Source organism: Drosophila arizonae, chromosome 3 (assembly GCF_054131065.1).
Source record: "Drosophila arizonae isolate 15081-1271.41 chromosome 3, UAZ_ARI_1.0, whole genome shotgun sequence".
NCBI classification, from domain to species: domain Eukaryota; kingdom Metazoa; phylum Arthropoda; class Insecta; order Diptera; family Drosophilidae; genus Drosophila; species Drosophila arizonae.
The window spans coordinates 21,740,019-21,760,082 of NC_142923.1; the positions used below are offsets into that span (position 1 = coordinate 21,740,019).

The window sequence follows — 20,064 nt, forward strand, 5'->3', positions numbered from 1 at the left end:
TAATAATAATAATTTGTTTTTATCTTGGTCTCTATTATTTCTGCCCAATTGACTACACTAGACTCATATCTATCCTTCTGTTGAGCCTCCCAGTAGTTTGGTGTCTAGTGAGCATGTTTGCTAGCCGGTTTCTGCCGGTTGCTCCAATCTTTCATTGTACAGACTCGAGTGCTAGTGTATTTTATCAAAGACCGTGGACAGTTTCAGGTGTCGGTGTAATGGTCTGTTTCTTAGTTGCTGTTGCTAGTAATGATAATTATATATTTTTAAAATCGATAGAATATTTCCTCGAATCATATCGGATTTCATGTCTACCAATAAAATGGAAACTCTAAAAGCAAAATCTTGTCACTTGCTGCTCGAAATAATCGATATGTGTGGGTCTACTTGAAAATAACTACAGCTACTGTAGTTATAACAACCAAATATTGTATAGATAAGGCGATTCAATAATTTTCTTCAATGGTAGGGTATTCTTCGAAATGTTGATTATTTATTAAATTATATATTTATCCTTGGCTTCTGCCCTCTTCGTGACAGAACAAAGCTACTGCTAAAGGTATTTTTACAGGTGTTTTCAGATAGCGAGTTGTGTAAACGGGCCGTTGTATTTATTTGTGAATTCGTGGCTTTTAAATTATTTAAAGAACACGTTTTTGGCATTTTGTGCAATGTCAAAGTGAACAGGTCTTTACTGGAATGGAATACTTAATTGTATTTATTAATGAGTTCTCAATAGTTTTGCTTATGAATTCGATTATCACAAATATTGATTTTGTAATGATGATGATGACAATTAGAGACGATTGGAAAGCCAAATCCAGGCTATATGTGTAGGCCAAAAGCAGACGAAGGCGTGACAGACCTTCATGAGTATATGCTTACAACAAAAATTAAAATAAAATAAATAAATAAAAAAATATAATAGTTATTTATTCTATTTATAGAAAAATATAGTAAGCTTTAATATTTCGCCCTACGTAGGTGTACCCTACGTTATCTTCTATTACTGTTACTAACTGTTCCATACAATTTTGCCAACAAACACTTTGCTTCACAGCAAGCATTGAGTTTTTCGCTGAGCGACAGCTGTAGGGCCATATTTTTGTTGGTACGCCTACCCCGTATACATTATTTATAATTGGGCTTGTTTAAAACTTGTCACACTTGTTGCAAGCCACCGAGGGGGCCAATAATGAATCACGTTTTTATTGGTTTACGAGAGTTTGATGTAAATATTTATTCACTTAAAATACTAGTGCTATATGGCTAAAATGAGAATCTTATTTTTAGCATGCAAACAATTCTCTCTTATTAGCAATGTTAGCCCAAAAGGTAGATCTAGGTGAAAAAGCAACTAATAGAAACTGAATTGTGATTCTAACACATTGCAGATTTTATATAAACTATGTAAATTTTATACAAAATACAAACGAAATTACGAAAATACTTAAACATTAAAGATAGCTGAAAAGCTTTTTAATTTTCCCGCTTTCCAGATCTGGCGGAAAACAAGCTGATCCATTGCTTAGGTTCATTAATTATATGTAATTCGTGGTTCAACATTCTGCCAACGTCGAATAAAAGGCGTGGCCTGATATTTTAAAACGTTAAGAGAGAAAGAGAGAGGAAAAAAAAAATTAACTATTTGGCTATTTTATAATGAAAGTACAGCCAAGAATTATATTTATATATAAAAGAGTCAACAAGAAAAAAAAAAAAAAAAAAACACACCTACATACACAACAAATATACACGTTAAAACAAAACCCATTATTCATTCATTGATAAAGTCAAGCGAGAACGTCTCTGCCAATTTGAAAGACGAAGACAGCAGCTCCCCGAAATAGGGCTATGCAGCTTTGCAGTCAGTTGAGTTCGGTTCGCGTGAAAGAGCAGATCATGAGTGCTCGAATTGCTGGCAAACATTTCTTATACAAATGGTTCCTGTGTTTGATCCTAGTTATCATAGCGCTGAAATTTTTATCAAGTCGCAATGCCGAGGACAATCAAATATCACGTATTAGCATTAATATAACAAATGAACGAAATATGAACGTAATTACAACGCCATTAATTCCATACTCTGTGCCTCACGTGGAGTTGCCAAAATATTTCCTGCATACTTCCCAGTGCATGATACCCTATGTAGATCCTTTTTCAGCGGAGGTTATGAAAATCTATAAGCCGCCCAAATTTATACCGTGCTCGAATGAAAGTGATCTAGTTTCCGCGAAGTTCGATACAAAACTCAAGAGATATGTGCTAAATATTAATGAAAATGTCGCTCGCCAGCTGCTCAATTCAAGTGACATGGAGTTCAATTGTTTCTATCGGGTGATAAAGCTGGGCGCAAATGTGGAAACCTATGACATGTAAATTTCTGATTGCCCGAAGTTTTTCTTTTTGCAAAGCTCTTCAACCTTAATTCGTCTGATTGTTCGTTGTTGTTTGTTCTCTTAGTCTCAGTCCGAGCATATATTTCTCTCAGGGCTATGTTGTGCCACTGCATGTGGGGGGCATGATTCTGGACTGTGAGACCGCCGAGAAGACGCCCGTCAAATTGCAAAAGGATGCCTTCATATTCGTTCAATATGACAAGCCCAAGCTGCAGACGAGTAGGTCAGAGCAAAAACAGAGTCCGCGTAAGCCGAGTGTTATCATGTACGGCATCGATACGATCTCTCGCATTAATCTGCGTCGCACTATGCCCCTGGTACATCAGTTTCTAAAGGGGCCCGGCTGGTACGAAATGAAGGGCTACAACAAGGTTGTATTCTCAGTCTACATATTCTCGTCGTCTACATGAACGTCGTCCATGATTTTCAGGTGGCTGACAATTCTTTTCCCAATCTTTTGGCCATCTTGAGTGGCTATTCGCCGGAGAAGGCCAAGGAGCATGTTTGCGATACGAGCGTGAAGGGCTGCCTGGACGAGTTGCCCATGATCTGGAATTATTTCCACAATGCCAGCTATTTGACCGCCTTTGCGGAGGATGAGAGTGGAGCAAATACGTTCACTTATATGAAGCCGGGCTTCACCAAAAAACCAACCGACTATTATTTTCGTCCATTTCTGCGCGCTCTTGAAGAAGAATTGCCCTCCTATAAGTGTCCCGGTTGTTATATGAAGTATTGCTATGGTCGTCGCTTGGCCAATCATTATATTTACGACTACGGAAGACAGTTCATGCAACGTTTTGTGGCAGAGCGACCCATTTGGGGCATGTTCTGGTCGAATCACTTCAGTCATGACGATTGGTCTATGCCCGCGGCCATGGAGCCCAAGGTCCTAGGCGATTTGCTGGCCTATCGCAGCGATGGATCGCTGGAGCACACGATTATGATATTCTTTGCAGATCACGGTGCACGCTTTGGCAGTTTACTCACCCTGTCCGAGGGCTATTTGGAGGAACGTCTGCCCATGATGTTTATCTATTTGCCGCCATGGTTTCGTGCAAAGTATCCGAAGTACGCCGAGGCGCTAGCGCTCAATCAACACCGTCTGAGCTCCAATTTCGATTTACACAATACCTTGAAGCACATTATCGAGCTGGGCGGTACACCTGACGGGCCGGCTTTGCCCAGATCCTACGATTGCCCCACCTGCCAGTCATTGTTCTATCCGATTGCCGAGAATCGAACGTGTGCCCAGGCCGGCATCTCGGAGCATTGGTGCACTTGCCGACCGTATCGAAGCCTCGGCCAGTTCGGTTGGCAAAATCGCATTGCGCCGCGCATTATCGATCGAATGAATGAATATTTTGTAGCAAAGAATCTAAGTCATTTATGTAGTAATTTAACATTGAAGTATGTACATTATACGGAAATTCGAACAGGTGAGCAAGTCAGCTGGAAGGATGCTCTACCCCAAATAGAGCAGGCGGTCTATCGCACCAAGTTCAAGGTTAATCAAAACAGCGCCGACTTTCAGGCCACAGTTGTCTTTAACAATATCACTGAGGCGGTTGATGTGAACGTGGAGAGCATAAGTCGTACGAATTCCTATAAAGAGGATTCCACGTGTATTAATGATAAAATTGCCAAATTGTATTGCATATGCTTTAGTGATTTGAAGACGTAGCCAAGTTCTTCAATGGATTTGTAAATATTCGATATATTTTTAAAGGTATCTAATTTGTAATGTTAAAGACTCGTCCCTAAACAGCATTTACTTAATTTAAGTGTGGTCGTTGCTGATTTAATTTAAGCATAATTTAACTGCCAAATACGGGTCGAGACAAATATTAGATATAATAAGGACGTGAAATTGTTTTGTTGAATGTAAAAAATTGTATTCAATTATTCTCCTTGTTAATAAATATTCCATTCTTATATTTATTCATACCAAGTACTGTAATTTCAATTTAAAAAAAAAAATAAATAAAAGCATTTTTGTTGAATTTTTAATTTATAAATACCAAAATCGGAATCGGAAAATACCAAATAATTTGCACAGTCCTCAAGCAAATCGATACAATTCTGAATAAGTATTCTGCTGTCAGTGGCAGCCGTTATAAATGATAAGAAATTACGATATGAGAATAGCTGGTAAATTAGATAAGAGTACAATGATACTAGTCCAAAGTTTTCTTGGAAATATATTTCTTTAACTATACTAAATTGTTACTCATACTGATTTATAATATATAGATAATTTGTATATCCCGAGCCCATGGAAAATGAGAGGTCAAGGTATGATGCTTTTGTGAGCTAATGAAGTATATATCTTGATCAGGGCGATGAGCTGAGCTGCCTTAACCCGGCCCTTTTGTCCGTAGAGTTGACTGTCCGTATGCTTGAATGCGGCGCTCTCAGAAGATATAATAGCTAAAGACTTTATTTATTAAATTTTTTGTATTTTCATGTTTTTTTTTTTTATCTGAATGTTTTATGCAGAAAGCCCAAGCAAAAAATTATTGAAAATATCAGTTGCTCGAAGGGTTCAGGGGAGCTCGTAGTCGAGCCTCTCGACTAGAGCTTTCTTACTTGTTCATATTGATTTCTAGTTAAGAATTCTTGTATAAATTTTTCATTAAGAATATTTCATTTTAAATTAATTTCTTTTGCCATGTATATTGTTGCCCTATATAAAATATTTCTAGTTGTATACGTTTGAGGATATATATACAAAGAATATGTAAACACATATTTCAAAGGGAATTCATATTTCTCCATTAGATTAAACCTTGTTTTCACACATATAACGGGAAAGGTTAATTAGATTCGTCACAGCTGGGCATATCAAATATGATTATAGTTTATAATTTGAACATCTCCCAAATAATACTTAGTACCTTGTATTCCGTATAATGGCAATGGTGTTGCTGCTGCTATTGCTATGCTGCCTGATGACTTTAGATTGTGGGGCTACCGGTGAGCTGTCCAATAAGACCTATTTTGTGAATAGTGCTGTGTGTAAAATGCCTTATGTGGAGCCCTTTACGGAAGATGTGCTGAAAATCATGACGCCCAAGAAATTAGAGAAATGTCGTTCTGACAGCGACATAATTATAGCCGAATACGATTTCGATCTGAAAGTGTACCGCTTGCACATCAGAGAGGAACAGGCCGTGTCATGGTATAAGCGAAATACGACGCTGGAATGTAAATACGAAAAAATTGTGAGAGATTTGAAAAACAAGCAGGTAGACAATAGTTTTCGGTGAGTTGTGCAGTGTGACAATCTGTTGATGATGGCAGATATCCGATTATCGGCGATTAAACTTTATGGTCTTATAGTGTACTATATAGACGCACGCTGACGCAGGATTTCCTTGTACCACCGGACCTTCACTATGCGCTAGTCCATTGTGCCGTGGTCAATGGAAAGGAGAAGCGAGTCATACAATCGGATGGCATTGCCTTCGTGCAGGACTATGACGGCAGGAGCAGTGAGGAGCTGCCGGAAAAGATAGAGGAGCACCCAAAGCCAAGTGTGCTCATATTTGGAATCGATGCCATGTCTCGAATCAATCTGCGTCGCACCATGCACAAAACATTCAAATATTTGCAGCAACCTGGCTGGTATACGCTCCAAGGTCTCAATAAGGTCGGCGATAACACTCTGCCCAATCTGTTGGCCATGCTAACGGGTTACTCCGCCGAGGATACGGACAAAATATGCGATGTTCGCAAGCTTGGATGCTTCGATAAACTACCGTTCATTTGGAAACGCTTCAAGGATCAGAATTATACAACAGCCATGGCCGAGGATAAGATGAGTATAAGTACGTTTAACTATTTGATGCCGGGATTTATAGAACAGCCCGTCGACTACTATTTGCGACCTCTACTTCTGGCCATGGAGAAAACGTTCAATGAGAGCAAATTCTTCGATAAAAATCTGTGTCTGGGACGTCATCTGACCTTTGCCTATCTGTGGGACTTTGCCAAGCAATTCATTCAACGCTTTATACGTACGGCGAAACCGATGTTTGGCTTATTTTGGACAAATAGCTTCTCGCACGACTATTTTGACATGACCTTCGCCCTAGACGACCTATTCGTTGAGTATTTCAAGCAGTTCGAAGGAGATGGCCTATTCAATCGTTCGATTGTCATACTGACAAGCGATCATGGCATGCGTTACGGCTATTTGAGACAGATTACAACTGGGTATTTGGAGGAGCGTATGCCCATGTTTTACATTTATTTGCCGCCTTGGTTTCGGCGCAAATATCCGCATCATGTTGGCAATTTGGTAAAGAATCGTAATCGCTTGAGCTCGACCTTCGATATCTACATGACGCTGCAGCATTTGCTGCAACTCAATAGCACCAAGAATGCGGACATTCAGCCGATGTCAGCGACATGTCCCACCTGCCAATCGTTGTTCTATAGGCTGCCTGTGAACAGGACCTGCGAACAGGCGGGCATCACAGAGAAATGGTGCACGTGCCATCCCAGAGTGACTGTTACCATGGAACCCTATGCGAGGTCAATGGCCTTGGCGATAATTCGGCAAATGAACGATGATTTGGTCAAGAAAAACCTATCGGATCTTTGTGCCAACTTTACGTTAACTAATATCATATATTTAGATCATATTATTGAATTGAACCGAAATGCTACTGCCGATGATAGCGAACAATATTACGTAATTGAATTTTCAACGGCACCAAATATTGGGATATTTGAAGTAACATTCTCCTGGATTAATCGCACAGCTACCTTGAATATGGACATCAACGAAATAAGTCGCTTATCTATTTATGCCCCGGACTCGGAATGTGTATCAGATCCGATTTCTAAAAAATTTTGCATGTGCAAGAATGCGATAAGAATAAATTGACTCAGAGCTGGGACTCCTAACTGAACTTGAAATGTAATAAAAGCAAAAGTTTTGTTCGACATTTTAAAACCCCTTTTTTAATTATTAATTAATTAAACCAATTCTTGTATTTAATAAAATATCATTTGAATCTAATATACTCATGCGCCTATCGACAGACACATAAAATATCGTTAATGCTCCCATCCACACACTTACTATGAGTGTTGAAACGTGTTATTCGATGGTACGGCACGTCTGCAATATTATTTTGACTGTTGATGAAAATGTTACCAAGGAAAACGCCATTGGGCTGCGTAATGAATTTAATGCGATACCTTTGAATGCCATCGGCCGGTTTCACAATTTGTCCCTCCGAATTATAGAGTTCTTGATGATCTACGGTTATCAAGTGTTCGAATTTCAAGTGAGAGCAATACCTTATCAATTTATTTCTAGCCAAGTATTGATTAATGAGAAAGACTATTAGTTTTGCCCATGTCCGCATCAATTCAGTATTTGGCACTCGTCTACACGGCTCACACGAGCAAATCCACTCCGGAATTTTTGCCCCTGCACAACTGCGATTCTCTGGAACAATGTAAAGCAGCGACATGCAGCTGTTGCACACGATTTCAAACTCCAAATTTGGATGCACCTGCACGAGCAGATTCTTAAGCGTCAAATGCAAATCATATGGGGAGCACAGCCGACGACGATTCACCTCAAGCGCTTGTTTGACGTCTGGATACTGTCTCCGGTACCAAGGCGGTAAATAGATGTGCAACATGGGCAATCGCTCTTCCAGAAAGCCCGAGGCTAACCGCATCAAAGGTCCCTGGCGCTGTCCATGGAGGCTGAACAAGATGACAACTGCCTTATCGAATAAGCCGAGCTCCCTGTACAGCTCAAGATACCTCACGAAATCCCTATCCACACGTGCTGCTGCGCTAAAGTCCTCATGGCTGAAGGTCTTTGTCCAGTAGAGTCCGAAGAGCGGCTTGTGCGTCTCATTCATGAATCGCTGTACCAACTGCAGGCAAGACTCGAAAACATAGTGGAAACTTTCTCTCCGACCCAGGCAGTAGTCAGAGTCCCCCTGACGCCCTTCTCCTTCCATAATTTCCTTAAACACTTTCAGAATGGGATAGAGATAGTAATCCACGGGCTTGCGCGTAAAGGGTAAGGAGGGAGAGTCTTCCGCATAGGCAGTCAAATATCCCGAGTTGTGAAAATGATTCCACAGGAAGGTAATAGTATCTAAACAACCCGGTCTCTTCACATCACAATACTGCTTCCACAGTTGCGGAGAACCGCCAGATAATAGGGAAAACATATTTTGAAAGCCATTGTTGAATAGTCCATTATAGCCAAGCATCTCAGTCCACCCTGGCTGCCTCAGAAACTTTGCAGTCAGTGGCATCGTTCTCTGAAAGTTCATCTGCGACATGGAGTCAATGCCCAACATTATGACACTGGGATAGGCCCGACTGCGCTTCTCATCGTTCGTTTCGTTCCGTCCGACTAGATGCTGGACAAAAGAGAATGCATCGCGCTGCAGGACTCGAGACCTGTTGCCTAACTCAAAGCACTCCACGACAATTCCTTGAATGGAACGGGGCACGATCCGGTCACTACAAGTAAATGGTGATCCCTTGTTCCTGAATGCGAAATTATGGTTGAATGGAGGTCAGCATAAGATAACTAAATACATACCAGATGGGCTTATCACTTGTTCCACTAATGATCTCGTAAAAGACGCACGCATAGTGGATCACACTTGGAAATAGGTCCACAAATAGAGATTTATTAAAGCGCAATAGATATAGTTTTTGCTGTTTATTATATCGAACAGTGAATAGACCGGGCTGATCCGTACAGGTCTTGGGCTTGGGAGGTTTAAAAAGGGCCATGACATCAGGGGAGAATGGATCGACTCTTGGTATTTTGCACACATGATCAAAAACGTTAAATTTGTTTTGACTTGGAATTTGGGAAGTATCTTCGTGTGATATGGACTGTTCAGGGTTTATGGTGGGCTCGGTTTTTGCTAATTCGAATCTAACGAAGGAATAGAAATATATGTAGACACAGACAAAGAAACTGGCAAATAGGAGCAGGCCATTATTGCTGAGCAGCCAAGACATTGTTGATTCTCAGAATTGTTTATGAGTTTAGATTAAGAAACTACTGAGGTCTGCTTTCATCCATACTTTCATTAAATCAATTAATTATGTTAGTTTTGTTGCAATGTCCGTCCGTCTGTCCTGCAAGAGATTTTAAATTTGGATTGTATGCTGGGGTTAGACAGTAGCCTAAAATAAATTAGAAATGGCGGATCTGGCCGCGTCTTGACTGTGAATAAGCATTCCGCAGTCGGTGATCCCCAACTAGAGTGTTCTTCCGTGTTTTTTTTTTATAACAAAAGCAAAACTTTCTTGCTATTGTATTCCACTCACAAGGCGCATCAGTTCTATACGAATTAATGCGACTTATTTCCGGCACATCCAAATACACAATTCTCTTCAATTGGACATTATATTTCAGTGTCGTTCGGAATTTGCCAACGTTGGGATAGGTGCAAAAGAGAATTCGCAGTGTAACAATATTCTGCATCATCTCGGACTTCTTGACTTCGACCTTGTCAACATCCGTAAGGAGAAGACGCTGGCATTTCTTGCTGAACCCATTCTTCAGCATCCATATATTGATTTTTGTGACAATCATCTCAGCCAAGTGCCTCATGTTATTTTCTATGGTTACATTCACAAACTCGTTGCAAGTGCACCAATGCTCGACGATGCAAGCATCTTCACAGCTGCGCTCCACGGGCAACGGGTGCAGCAGCGATTGACTACTCGGGCAACTGGCCACAGCGGGCAGCATCGCTGGCGTCGTGGCATTCAGCTGGAGCAGGTGTCGCAGTGTATTATGCAAATCATAGTTTGAGCACAAGCGATTGTAATTCATAGCCAAGGCATGAGCGTACTGTGGATAGGCTTTGCGGAACCAGGGCGGCAGGTAGATATGCAGCAAAGGTAAACGTTCCTCGAGGAAACTATCGGACAGATCCATGGGTTTGCCGAAACGTGCACCGTGATCGCTCAATAGAATGACAATCGAGTTGTCGAACAGCTTCAGCTGCTCAAATAAATACAAGTAGTCCACGAATATACGATCCAGACTGGTGGCCACATTGTACGAGTCATGGGTGAATGTGCAGCTCCAGAAGAAACCGAACATGGGCTGATCCAGCTCGAGCATATGGCGTGTGATGAACTGGGCACAGAAGTCGTAGACATACGAGAAGGCCAGCCGACGTCCGATGCAGTAATCATAGCCAAAACTCACGTAGGTTTTCAGTGTCTCAGCGATGCTTAGCAGCAATGAGCGTAGATTGTAAGGCATCGGCGTCGTTTTATATATTTGGCGAAATAATGGAATGCTTATAACATCCTCGGTTACGGCTGTCGCATAGCCAGCGCGAATGTAATCTCTCCAGATCATTCTAGTATCTCGATACTTTTGCCAACGAAATGCGTGCTCGTCCAACATCGCCACACCGGACAGCACCGTGTAGACATTCGGGAAAGTATTGTCCGCCATCTTGTTGTAGCCGGACAGAGGGTACCAGCCCTCTTGACGGACAAACTTTGCCGTCAAGGGCATTGTCCGTTCGAAATTCATGCGCGACATGCTGTCCAGACCAAGTATTATGACACTGGGCTGTCGTGTCGGTTGTTTGCTAGGCGTTTGCCTCCTTTCATTAGTTACTTGATGCAGGGGAAATGCATCTTGTTGTATGATTTGGATGAGTGAAGAGTTCAGCTTAATATGACATTGCGCAATGACTCCGTTGATATTTTGGGGCAATTCATGTTGCTTCTCAAAGTAAACAGTCGCATGTATCCTTGAGGAAATGTTAGAATTGAGAAATTAAACAACAGAATTCCATGGACTATTATTTGCATACTTTCGTTGGCTTATCCCTCTATAATTGCACTCAATCCCATTCCCGAAAGGCAGCAAAATCGTCTCATTAACGTGCAGAGAATAGCGATTTGTGTTGCGGTCAAAGCTTAAGTGAAATAGATCCGATTGTTTTGTGCAGACCTTTAGCTTAGCCGGCTTATAGATCTGCATTGACTCGGGCGAGAAGGGATCCGCATAGGGCATCTTGCACTTTGCACTATTTACAAAGTAACGCCTGGTATGATTAGGTTCCATTCCTATTGAATTGTTTACATTTATCTTAATTTGGATCGGTTCCTTGAGGGATTCCGTATATCGTGTTTTTATTAAATCTACATTCTCCAGAGAGTACTCAATTTCGTAATACATCCACATCAATGCACAAAATCCGCCGAAAAATAAAATAAAATGTTTGCGTTGGATCATTTTAGAAAACGTTAAAAAAAAATCAACTTAATTCACTGAGCCCTAAAACTTAATAAATAAATTAATTTGTTTCCAATAATTTGATGTCTTATCTGTAGATCTCCTTACGCTCGATTATTTCGTGTTAATGGAAATTATTTTCAACATAATATGCTGTTTATTAGTAATAAACCAAAACACTAATAAATATATACAAAGCAAAACAGTTCAAGAAAAGTCTGTTAAGCAAATGTCGTAAAGTTAGAACGTAACAAACATTAATTACGAAAATGTTTAATTTTTTGATTATTGGCAATAGAAAACTTCTGTTTGCCTTAATTTTGCTTATAACTATGTATATATATATTGGACGAGAAGCTACTGTTGATGTAATTCAGAAAGGTCGAAAGAACCATAAAAATCTCCACATTAATGCATCCGCCAAAGCGACTGCTGCCCCGCCCACTCAAACGACTGCCTCGTATAGCGTCTTTAACGTTTTTGATCATGTGTGCAAAATACCAAGAATCGATCCATTCTCCCCTGATGTCATGGCCATTTTTGAGCCTCCCAAGCCCAAGACCTGTACGGATCAGCCCGGTCTATTCACTGTTCGATATAATAAACACCAAAAACTATATCTATTGCGCTTTAATAAATCTCTATTCGTGGAACTATTTCCAAGTGTGATCCACTATGCGTGCGTCTTTTACGAGATCATTAGTGGAACAAGTGATAAGCCCATCTGGTATGTATTTAGTTATCTTATGCTGACCTCCATTCAACCATAATTTCGCATTCAGGAACAAGGGATCACCATTTACTTGTAGTGACCGGATCGTGCCCCGTTCCATTCAAGGAATTGTCGTGGAGTGCTTTCAGTTAGGCAACAGGTCTCGAGTCCTGCAGCGCGATGCATTCTCTTTTGTCCAGCATCTAGTCGGAAGGAACGAAACGAACGATGAGAAGCGCAGTCGGGCCTATCCTAGTGTCATAATGTTGGGCATTGACTCCATGTCTCAGATGAACTTTCAGAGAACGATGCCACTGACTGCAAAGTTTGTGAGGCAGCCAGGGTGGACTGAGATGCTTGGCTATACTAGCGCTGGAGATAATATGCTCTACAATCAAATTATTTTTCTCACCGGTCGAGCACTGGCACAATTGCAGCACTTTTGCGATATGGCAAAACCAAGTTGCTTGGACGCTTTAAATTACCTGTGGAATCATTTTCACAACTCGGGATATGTGACTGCCTATGCGGAAGACTCTCCTTCCTTACCCTTTACGCGCAAGCCCGTGGATTACTATCTCTATCCCATTCTGAAAGTGTTTAAGGAAATTATGGAAGAAGAAGGGCGTGGTCAGGGGGACTCTGACTACTGCCTGGGTCGGAGAGAAAGTTTCCACTATGTTTTCGAGTCTTGCCTGCAGTTGGTACAGCGATTTATGAATGAGACGCACAAGCCGCTCTTCGGACTCTACTGGACAAAGACCTTCAGCCATGAGGACTTTAGCGCAGCGGCACGAGTGGATAGGGATTTCGTGAGGTATCTTGAGCTGTACAGGGAGCACGGCTTATTCGATAAGGCAGTTGTCATCTTGTTCAGCCTCCATGGACAGCGCAGGGGACCTTTGATGCGGTTGGCCTCGGGCTTTCTGGAAGAGCGTTTGCCCATGTTGCACATCTATTTACCGCCTTGGTATCGGAAACAGTATCCAGACGTCAGAAACGCGCTTGAGGTGAATCGTCGTCGGCTGTGCTCCCCATATGATTTGCATTTGACGCTTAAGAATCTGCTCGTGCAGGTGCATCCCGGCATTGTGTTCCAGAAAGAGCAAATAAAAGCCCAATCGCTATTTGTCAATCTAGCCGTCAATCGCACTTGCGAGGATGCTGGCATTTCCCTTTACTATTGCAGCTGTGATTTGCATACGACCGTGGCGAACAATCAGCACATGATTGACTTAGCTAAGACAGTTGTATATCGCATCACACAATATCTGAATAGACCGGACTTTGAAAGTAAGTGTTATCGATTAAAATTCGATAGATTGCTAAGAGCCGAGCGGAAACAATTTTTCGATATTGATGGAAATGAGGTGGAGCCACCGAATCGAATTTTTTCGTTCCATTTGAAGTTCATTACTAAACCGAAAGCGATATTCTATGCGACAGTTCATTGCAGCAAGGGGCCGAGTATTATACGAGTTCCTGGGGATTGGATACGACGTTTGGATGTCATTCCGAACAAGACCAATTGTGTGGATGAGCCCAACGCAAAAGAGATCTGCCTTTGCAAACCAAAGGCTTAATTTTTTATTCATATTCATGAATCCGTTAGGGACACACAAGCGAAACAGGAAATTTCGCACTATCCTTAGACACACTAATCTGCAAGTTCTGCGAGTACTATTTTTTGTTATTTATTCATTATAAACAAACATTCAGTTTACAGTCACCAGCTAGACAAATTCGAAATTGTAAAGAAATAAAAAATAAATAGAAATGACTCGTCACCTTATTGTGAAATACAGAAAGCAAACACTTGCCATTGTTCTAGTCTTCTGTGTCTTCATACTTGTGAATCGTGATGGAAATTCAGTTGTTGAGGAACAAACAAGTTCAACAATACCGAAACTATCAACTATATTCCATGGCAAATCGAGCACACAGCAAACAAATTTTAAGCCTTTGAGTACTGACAAGGATTTCAATGTATTTGATCACAGATGCAAAATACCGCGGATTAAACCGTTTTCCTCCGATGTCATGAGCATTTTCAAAACAGAAAAATTTAAGGAGTGCACAGATGAGTCCGATCTAGTTTCCGTTCTTTATGATGGGATGCAGAGGCAATATATTTTGCATGTGAACGAATCGGTGTTTGCAGATTTATTTCCAGACATTTTGAAATTTTCGTGCGTCTACTATGAGGTATTACGCGGAGCAAATGATTCCCTAACCTGGTGTGTTTGAGCGATCTGAATGGCAAATGAGCAGACAAGGGCTATTATAATATTAAGCAAAAAATGTGACCAAAAATATTTTATTTCCAGGAGAGTTGGACCCCTCCCGTTTGCCCAGAACTGGATCGTCCCTCGTCACATTGAAGGAATTGTCGTGGAGTGCTACGAGCTAAGCAACCGATCGCGAATCCTGCAACGCGATGCATTCTCTTTTATCCAGTATCCTGACGGACGGAATGAGCATCAGGATGTGGAACGCAGTCGCGTCTTGCCCAGTGTGATAATGTTGGGCATTGACTCCATGTCGCAGATGAACTTTCAGAGAACGATGCCACGGACAGCCCAGTTTGTGAGTCAGCTGGGTTGGTATGAGATGCTGGGCTATAACAAGATCGGGGACAATACCTTGCCCAATGTAATGTCTTTATTGACGGGTCTTAGATCGAGTCAGTGGCGAGCTCAGTGCAACATTCATGAGCCGGGTTGCTTCGATCAATTCACGTATCTCTGGAACCACTTTCAAGACGCTGGCTATCTGACGGCCTATGCCGAGGACACGCCTTCCATAGATACATTTCACTATTTCACATTTGGCTTCATTCGCAAGCCGGTTGATTTCTACCTACGCCCTTTTATATTTATGATCCAAAACACTTTGAATACGGTAAAGCACTTTGGCTATGAATATTGTCTTGGTCGGAGGCAAAGTTTTCGCTACGTCTTCAACTATTGCCTGCAGCTGGTGCAGCGTTTTGTTCACGATTCCCCGAAACCGATCTTCGGAATCTTTTGGTCGAATAGCTTCAGTCACAACGACTTCCGTGGGCCAACCAGTGTAGATAGGGATTTTGTGAGCTACTTAGAGCAGTACAAGGAGCACGGCCTGTTTGATAAGGCAGTTGTAGTATTGTTCAGTGATCATGGCCAGCGGCAAGGCGCCTTGATGAGCCTAGCCTCCAGCTTTCTGGAGGAGCGATTGCCCATGCTGCACATTTATTTGCCACCCTGGTATCGAGAGCAGCATCCAGAGTTTGTGCAAGCGCTCGACTGGAATCGTCGTCGCTTGAGCTCGACATTCGATTTGCATTTGACTTTGAAGCACCTGCTCGTACTCCAGGGGCAATCGGGTCTCAAATTCAATTCATCCTGCGCGAAATGCCAATCGTTATTCGAACCATTGCCAGTCAATCGCAGCTGCGAGGATGCTGCCATACCGGAGCACTGGTGCACCTGTGACTCGTATGTGCAGGTGCGCATCAGCAATGTTTTGATCTATTGGGCCAAAACAATTGTCTATCGCATCAACGAATATCTGGCTAGCCACAATTATGCAGCGAAATGTGTTCGCTTAAAGCTGGCCAAATTGCTGAGGGCCGAACGCAAACAGATCTTCGATGATGACGGCAACCCTGCGATGTCGTCCCAGAGAATTCAAACTTTTCGTATCAAGTTCGTCACTCGACCAAATGGAGGTTTGTTTCGTGCCACATTTCAGACCGACTCGCAGAACCATGTTTTGGTACAGGAGGAGTTCATAACACGATTGAATTCGTATCGCAATGAGTCGTTCTGTGTCTCCGAACACGTTGCCCAGAAGTTTTGCGCTTGTTTCGAGGCTAATCGAACATTTTCGATTGATACCATTAATGTGAACGACCCAGGAACTCCATGTTAAAATAAAATATTAACATTGAATCTTTTATAAAAACAATCATTATACATACACATTAGCAATGGGAAATTAATATATTGGTTATTCATCCGTCTGTCCGTTCGGAAAGTGCTTTTTCCGGTAACCCTATTATATGAGTTGCGAGAGTTGGAATTTTTAGTGTAGTTTTTGTGTATTGAAAACAAAAAATCCAATAAACATATCTAATTTATTAACGCTTATTGTGGGCGTGGCAAATGGGAGAAAACGGCATCTCCTACAAATTTAAAGCTAACACTACTATTAATATCCTGAAAAAGAACTCCTCTAGGGAAATTGACTATATAATAATTTATATTATATATATGTATATATAAAATATATCTGCATTTTTATATATTATATACCTCTATAGAGGTTTATAGGAAAACGTGTATATTATATCTTTAATAGTCAAACTAAAAACTTTACGACTAAATTACCTCCTCTATTAAACTGCTAAAAACTATATACATATGTGTACCGATTGAGGGCGTGGCAAATCGGGAATCGGAGTTATTAGCGTTAGAGCTTTCAATAAAAATATTCTATTGGAAAGCATCCTATTCATATAAGCTTAATATCCATCAAATGGCCCCAGGAGCTGAGGACTGTCTATAAATATACTCAGAATTATATTTGAAATATTATCAAAGAACTCTAGGTAAACAATGCTTAGTATTTGGCTTGATTCAGCTTTAGTTTAAACATTTCTGTAAATACTTGAGGTAAACAACTCTTTTAAAAATTCGTTCTGAGGGAATGCCAAGACTTAAAAGGATGCTAATGTTACGCAAATATGTTTTCATTTTCTTTGGAGTATTATTGGTATTCATCTGGCTAAATCATAGAAACAAGAGCAATGAACAGAATATTGTGCTCGAGCAGTTCCCAGCCGTTACCAAGGATATATTACCAGACACGTCGCCGCCGAACTTAATTGCAAGAGAACAGCAAATACGTGAAATGATACGTGCTAATAGAATGCGTAAAGTCCAACAGACGGACGAGCCGAAGGTATCAAAAATTAGATTTGCCGATGAACTTGGCATCAGTTTCGATGACGACGATGATTCGCTCGAGATGGTTGCAAAGCCAACGCGTTATCTGGTAAATAGTATGAAATGTAAGATGCCGTTTGCCGATCCCTTTTCGCGTGCGGTAATGGAGGTCCTTAAACCCTCCAAGCTGAAATCCTGCTCCAATGCGACCGATGCATTTCGCGTGCAATACGATGATCAGGCGAAACACTACAATTTAATTGTTGATCGAGATATCTTGTTGAAATTGAATCCACTCGTGTCCAGTGTCGATTGCAGCTATCGTAAAATCACTCTAGACACTAAGGAGAGGCCCGAGCATAACAGCAAGTAGGTCGAACCCATTATCGAACCCTTTTATCCCCTAGCCTAAAACCCCGTTCACCTCCCGTAGCATAAATGCGCCAGTTTACTTTAGAGGTCAATGCGCTTTGCCGCAAGATGTGGAGAGTATTATGGTCGAGTGCCATGATGCATTCAACAGGTCGAGAACTTTGCAGCGGGACGCGATTATCGTGGTTCAAGTGAACGATACAAGTAAAAGTACTGAGAATCGAGCGGTGGAACGTCAGCCCAGCGTAATAGTCCTCGGTTTAGGCAGCATGTCACGTATGAACTTTCAGCGCACAATGCCAAAGACGGCTAGATTTGTCAATCGAATAGGCTGGTTCGAGCTGGAGGGGTACAACAAGATGGCCGATACTACTATACCAAATTTGTTGGCCATGCTGTCGGGTCATACAATGGGTCAACTGGAAGATCGTTGCGCACCCGAGTCTGATGGCTGTTCGTGGATATGGAACGACTACAAACGTGCTGGCTATGTTACAGCTCTTGCTGAAGACAATGTCGGTGAGGCGGCCTTCCTACAAAATATGCCTGGTTTTGAGGATGTGGCCGTCGACTATGATCTTCGTCCGCTTCTGGTGGGCATTGGTAGTGCATTGAGCTTGTACGAAAAGTCTGGATATAATTACTGCGTCGGCAGGCGACTGGGCATCTCGTATGTTTACGAGTTTTGTGCACAGTTCGCAGCGAGCTTTGCCCGGAAAGGGGATCGGCCAGTGTTTGGCTTTTTTTGGAGCAACACAATCACTCAGAGCTCGAACTTTGCTGCCTCCGGTTTGGATGGTATATTTGCAAATTATCTGAATAGGCTTGAGCAGGCGAAGCTCTTTGATAATTCGATCGTTGTCCTAGTGAGCGATCATGGTGCACGCGACGGCGTGCTCATGGACCAGTCCGATAGTTTCCTCGAGGAACGTTTACCTTTGTTGCATATCTACCTGCCGCCCTGGTTCCGCAAAGCCTATCCGCAGTACGCTCAGGCCTTGGCTATGAATCACAATCGCTTGTGCTCGAACTTTGATCTGTATAATACGCTGAGACACCTGATCCAGCTGAATGCCACGACGCCAGCGATGCTGCCTGCCCTGGCCAGTTGCCCGAGTAGTCAATCGCTGTTGCACCTGCTGCCCACAGAGCGCAGCTGTCAGGACGCTTGCGTCAAGGAGCATTGGTGTACTTGCAACGAGTTTGACAAACAGAGTCTGGATGGTGAAATGTATTTGCTTGGCAAGCGTGTTGTGTATCATATTAATCGTTGGATGCTGATGCAACGCTACAATGAGTTCTGTCAGCGTCTCGGTCTGCAGGATATGGATATGGCGGAGCAAAAGATGTCCTATGAGGAGAATGGCAGAGTGGGAATGTATGGCTCAATTGTAGTTTATCGCTTGCGTTTCCGCACCTATCCCTATGTGGGAAAATTCCAGGCAACCGTTCGCTATAATCGTGAACTAGAATCTATTGAGGACTTGCATGTGCCAGATATTAGTCGCTTGAATAGCTACAAAAACAGTTCAGAGTGTATTAAGGATGAGGTGGCTAAAAAGTTTTGTTTTTGCTATCCCAAGTCAAAATTAAGTGGCGCCATGAAAGAGTGGCAAGCGCAAAAGATAACGACTGTTCCGGCATTTTAAGTCAGCGCCAAGAAAAGTGAAGAAGAAGTAATTATAGTGATCAATATCGTCAAATTTAGTGTGAAATTTCTTTTTTGAAATTAAAAACAATGTAATTCAGAAACGAAACGTATTCTGTATTAAGTTATGTTTGTATGTAATTAAATTTGAAATCTCTATCTCTAATTTAAGTTTTAGCACACTTTTAATCGATAATTTGTTAATTGTTATCGACGTTGTACAACACTTTTCTGCGACATGCCAAACTACTTCAGTGAAACTAAAATTGTTTTCATTAAATTTGCGCTTGTCACCGTGAGCAAACATTTAATTTTCTCTAATAATTTGCCAACAATTTCTAAAATGGGAAAAAACGAAGAAAATGTCACTCAGAATCATAAAAACAAGAAGTGTGATGAGAAAAAAAAAAAGCGCTTAAGACGTAGACGATCGCTATCTAGAAGTCATTCCGAAGTCGCACCAATTAACGCCGACGAAAACAGTCAACAAGAGGAAAAGGTCATTATTGATGTGACTATCAATGTGGAAAATAAAGATGACAAGCCGATCGAGCTGAAACGTACTAGTTCAACTCAAACTCAGGATACAACGATTGAGCCCAAGAAGATAAAGCTTGAGATTGAGGATGATAAGACAACAAAACCAATTGGAATATCTGATGTTCTAGAATGGCAAAAAAAATTCGGAAAAATTAGCAATTTGAATTATAAATCAGGAGAAATACAAACTGATG

General features: G+C 41.5%; 7 protein-coding genes and 1 long non-coding RNA gene across 10 annotated transcripts in view; 6 read left to right on the top strand and 2 right to left on the bottom strand.

Moving 5' to 3' along the window:
- LOC149269878 (uncharacterized) overlaps positions 1-20,064 on the top strand; it is a 57,814-nt gene that overhangs the window by 14,012 nt on the left and 23,738 nt on the right. The gene's annotated exons all lie outside the window — the stretch shown is intronic.
- On the top strand, positions 1,536-4,377 carry LOC108611897 (uncharacterized). The gene is made up of 3 exons (XM_018004737.2): positions 1,536-2,375; positions 2,464-2,770; positions 2,830-4,377. Exons 1-3 carry the CDS (start codon positions 1,855-1,857, stop codon positions 4,081-4,083), a joined length of 2,082 nt encoding a protein of 693 aa, XP_017860226.1. The 5' UTR covers positions 1,536-1,854; the 3' UTR covers positions 4,084-4,377.
- Positions 5,282-7,362, top strand: LOC108611898 (uncharacterized). Its single transcript, XM_018004738.2, has 2 exons — positions 5,282-5,664; positions 5,742-7,362. Exons 1-2 carry the CDS (start codon positions 5,312-5,314, stop codon positions 7,291-7,293), a joined length of 1,905 nt encoding a protein of 634 aa, XP_017860227.1. The 5' UTR covers positions 5,282-5,311; the 3' UTR covers positions 7,294-7,362.
- LOC108609526 (uncharacterized) lies at positions 7,365-9,436 on the bottom strand. Of its 2 annotated transcripts, XM_089464512.1 has the most exons (3): positions 8,989-9,436; positions 7,611-8,933; positions 7,365-7,530 (listed from the first exon to the last, which is right to left on the bottom strand). In XM_089464512.1, exons 1-3 carry the CDS (start codon positions 9,417-9,419, stop codon positions 7,491-7,493), a joined length of 1,794 nt encoding a protein of 597 aa, XP_089320638.1. In that variant the 5' UTR covers positions 9,420-9,436; the 3' UTR covers positions 7,365-7,490. The 2 variants fall into 2 exon arrangements, with proteins under 2 accessions (XP_089320638.1, XP_089320637.1); XM_089464511.1 differs by having other exon boundaries at positions 7,366-8,933.
- On the bottom strand, positions 9,592-11,879 carry LOC108609527 (uncharacterized). Of its 2 annotated transcripts, XM_089464505.1 has the most exons (3): positions 11,779-11,879; positions 11,246-11,712; positions 9,592-11,182 (listed from the first exon to the last, which is right to left on the bottom strand). In XM_089464505.1, the coding sequence occupies exons 2-3, from the start codon at positions 11,668-11,670 to the stop codon at positions 9,598-9,600; spliced, it is 2,010 nt and encodes a 669-aa protein (XP_089320631.1). In that variant the 5' UTR covers positions 11,671-11,712; positions 11,779-11,879; the 3' UTR covers positions 9,592-9,597. The 2 variants fall into 2 exon arrangements, with proteins under 2 accessions (XP_089320631.1, XP_017856738.2); XM_018001249.2 differs by having other exon boundaries at positions 11,246-11,879.
- LOC108609528 (uncharacterized) lies at positions 11,940-14,159 on the top strand. The gene is made up of 2 exons (XM_018001250.2): positions 11,940-12,397; positions 12,453-14,159. The coding sequence occupies exons 1-2, from the start codon at positions 11,940-11,942 to the stop codon at positions 13,963-13,965; spliced, it is 1,971 nt and encodes a 656-aa protein (XP_017856739.2). The 3' UTR covers positions 13,966-14,159.
- Positions 14,159-16,364, top strand: LOC149269879 (uncharacterized). Its single transcript, XM_089464503.1, has 2 exons — positions 14,159-14,619; positions 14,710-16,364. The coding sequence occupies exons 1-2, from the start codon at positions 14,159-14,161 to the stop codon at positions 16,292-16,294; spliced, it is 2,046 nt and encodes a 681-aa protein (XP_089320629.1). The 3' UTR covers positions 16,295-16,364.
- Positions 16,950-19,496, top strand: LOC108611896 (uncharacterized). The gene is made up of 2 exons (XM_018004736.2): positions 16,950-17,679; positions 17,744-19,496. Exons 1-2 carry the CDS (start codon positions 17,072-17,074, stop codon positions 19,329-19,331), a joined length of 2,196 nt encoding a protein of 731 aa, XP_017860225.1. The 5' UTR covers positions 16,950-17,071; the 3' UTR covers positions 19,332-19,496.

Coding starts and splice junctions, on each gene's coding strand:
- LOC108609526 (XM_089464511.1), bottom strand. CDS start 9,419: ATGTCTTGGCTGCTCAGCAATAATGGCCTGCTCCTATTTGCCAGTTTC. Junction 8,934..8,988: donor ACAAGTGATAAGCCCATCTG/GTATGTATTTAG, acceptor TTTCGCATTCAG/GAACAAGGGATCACCATTTA.
- LOC149269879 (XM_089464503.1), top strand. CDS start 14,159: ATGACTCGTCACCTTATTGTGAAATACAGAAAGCAAACACTTGCCATT. Junction 14,620..14,709: donor GCAAATGATTCCCTAACCTG/GTGTGTTTGAGC, acceptor TTTTATTTCCAG/GAGAGTTGGACCCCTCCCGT.
- LOC108609527 (XM_089464505.1), bottom strand. CDS start 11,670: ATGATCCAACGCAAACATTTTATTTTATTTTTCGGCGGATTTTGTGCA. Junction 11,183..11,245: donor AGAGGGATAAGCCAACGAAA/GTATGCAAATAA, acceptor CATTTCCTCAAG/GATACATGCGACTGTTTACT.
- LOC108609528 (XM_018001250.2), top strand. CDS start 11,940: ATGTTTAATTTTTTGATTATTGGCAATAGAAAACTTCTGTTTGCCTTA. Junction 12,398..12,452: donor ACAAGTGATAAGCCCATCTG/GTATGTATTTAG, acceptor TTTCGCATTCAG/GAACAAGGGATCACCATTTA.
- LOC108611897 (XM_018004737.2), top strand. CDS start 1,855: ATGCAGCTTTGCAGTCAGTTGAGTTCGGTTCGCGTGAAAGAGCAGATC. Junction 2,376..2,463: donor AATGTGGAAACCTATGACAT/GTAAATTTCTGA, acceptor TTGTTCTCTTAG/TCTCAGTCCGAGCATATATT. Junction 2,771..2,829: donor AAATGAAGGGCTACAACAAG/GTTGTATTCTCA, acceptor CATGATTTTCAG/GTGGCTGACAATTCTTTTCC.
- LOC108611898 (XM_018004738.2), top strand. CDS start 5,312: ATGGCAATGGTGTTGCTGCTGCTATTGCTATGCTGCCTGATGACTTTA. Junction 5,665..5,741: donor CAGGTAGACAATAGTTTTCG/GTGAGTTGTGCA, acceptor ATGGTCTTATAG/TGTACTATATAGACGCACGC.
- LOC108611896 (XM_018004736.2), top strand. CDS start 17,072: ATGCCAAGACTTAAAAGGATGCTAATGTTACGCAAATATGTTTTCATT. Junction 17,680..17,743: donor AGGCCCGAGCATAACAGCAA/GTAGGTCGAACC, acceptor CACCTCCCGTAG/CATAAATGCGCCAGTTTACT.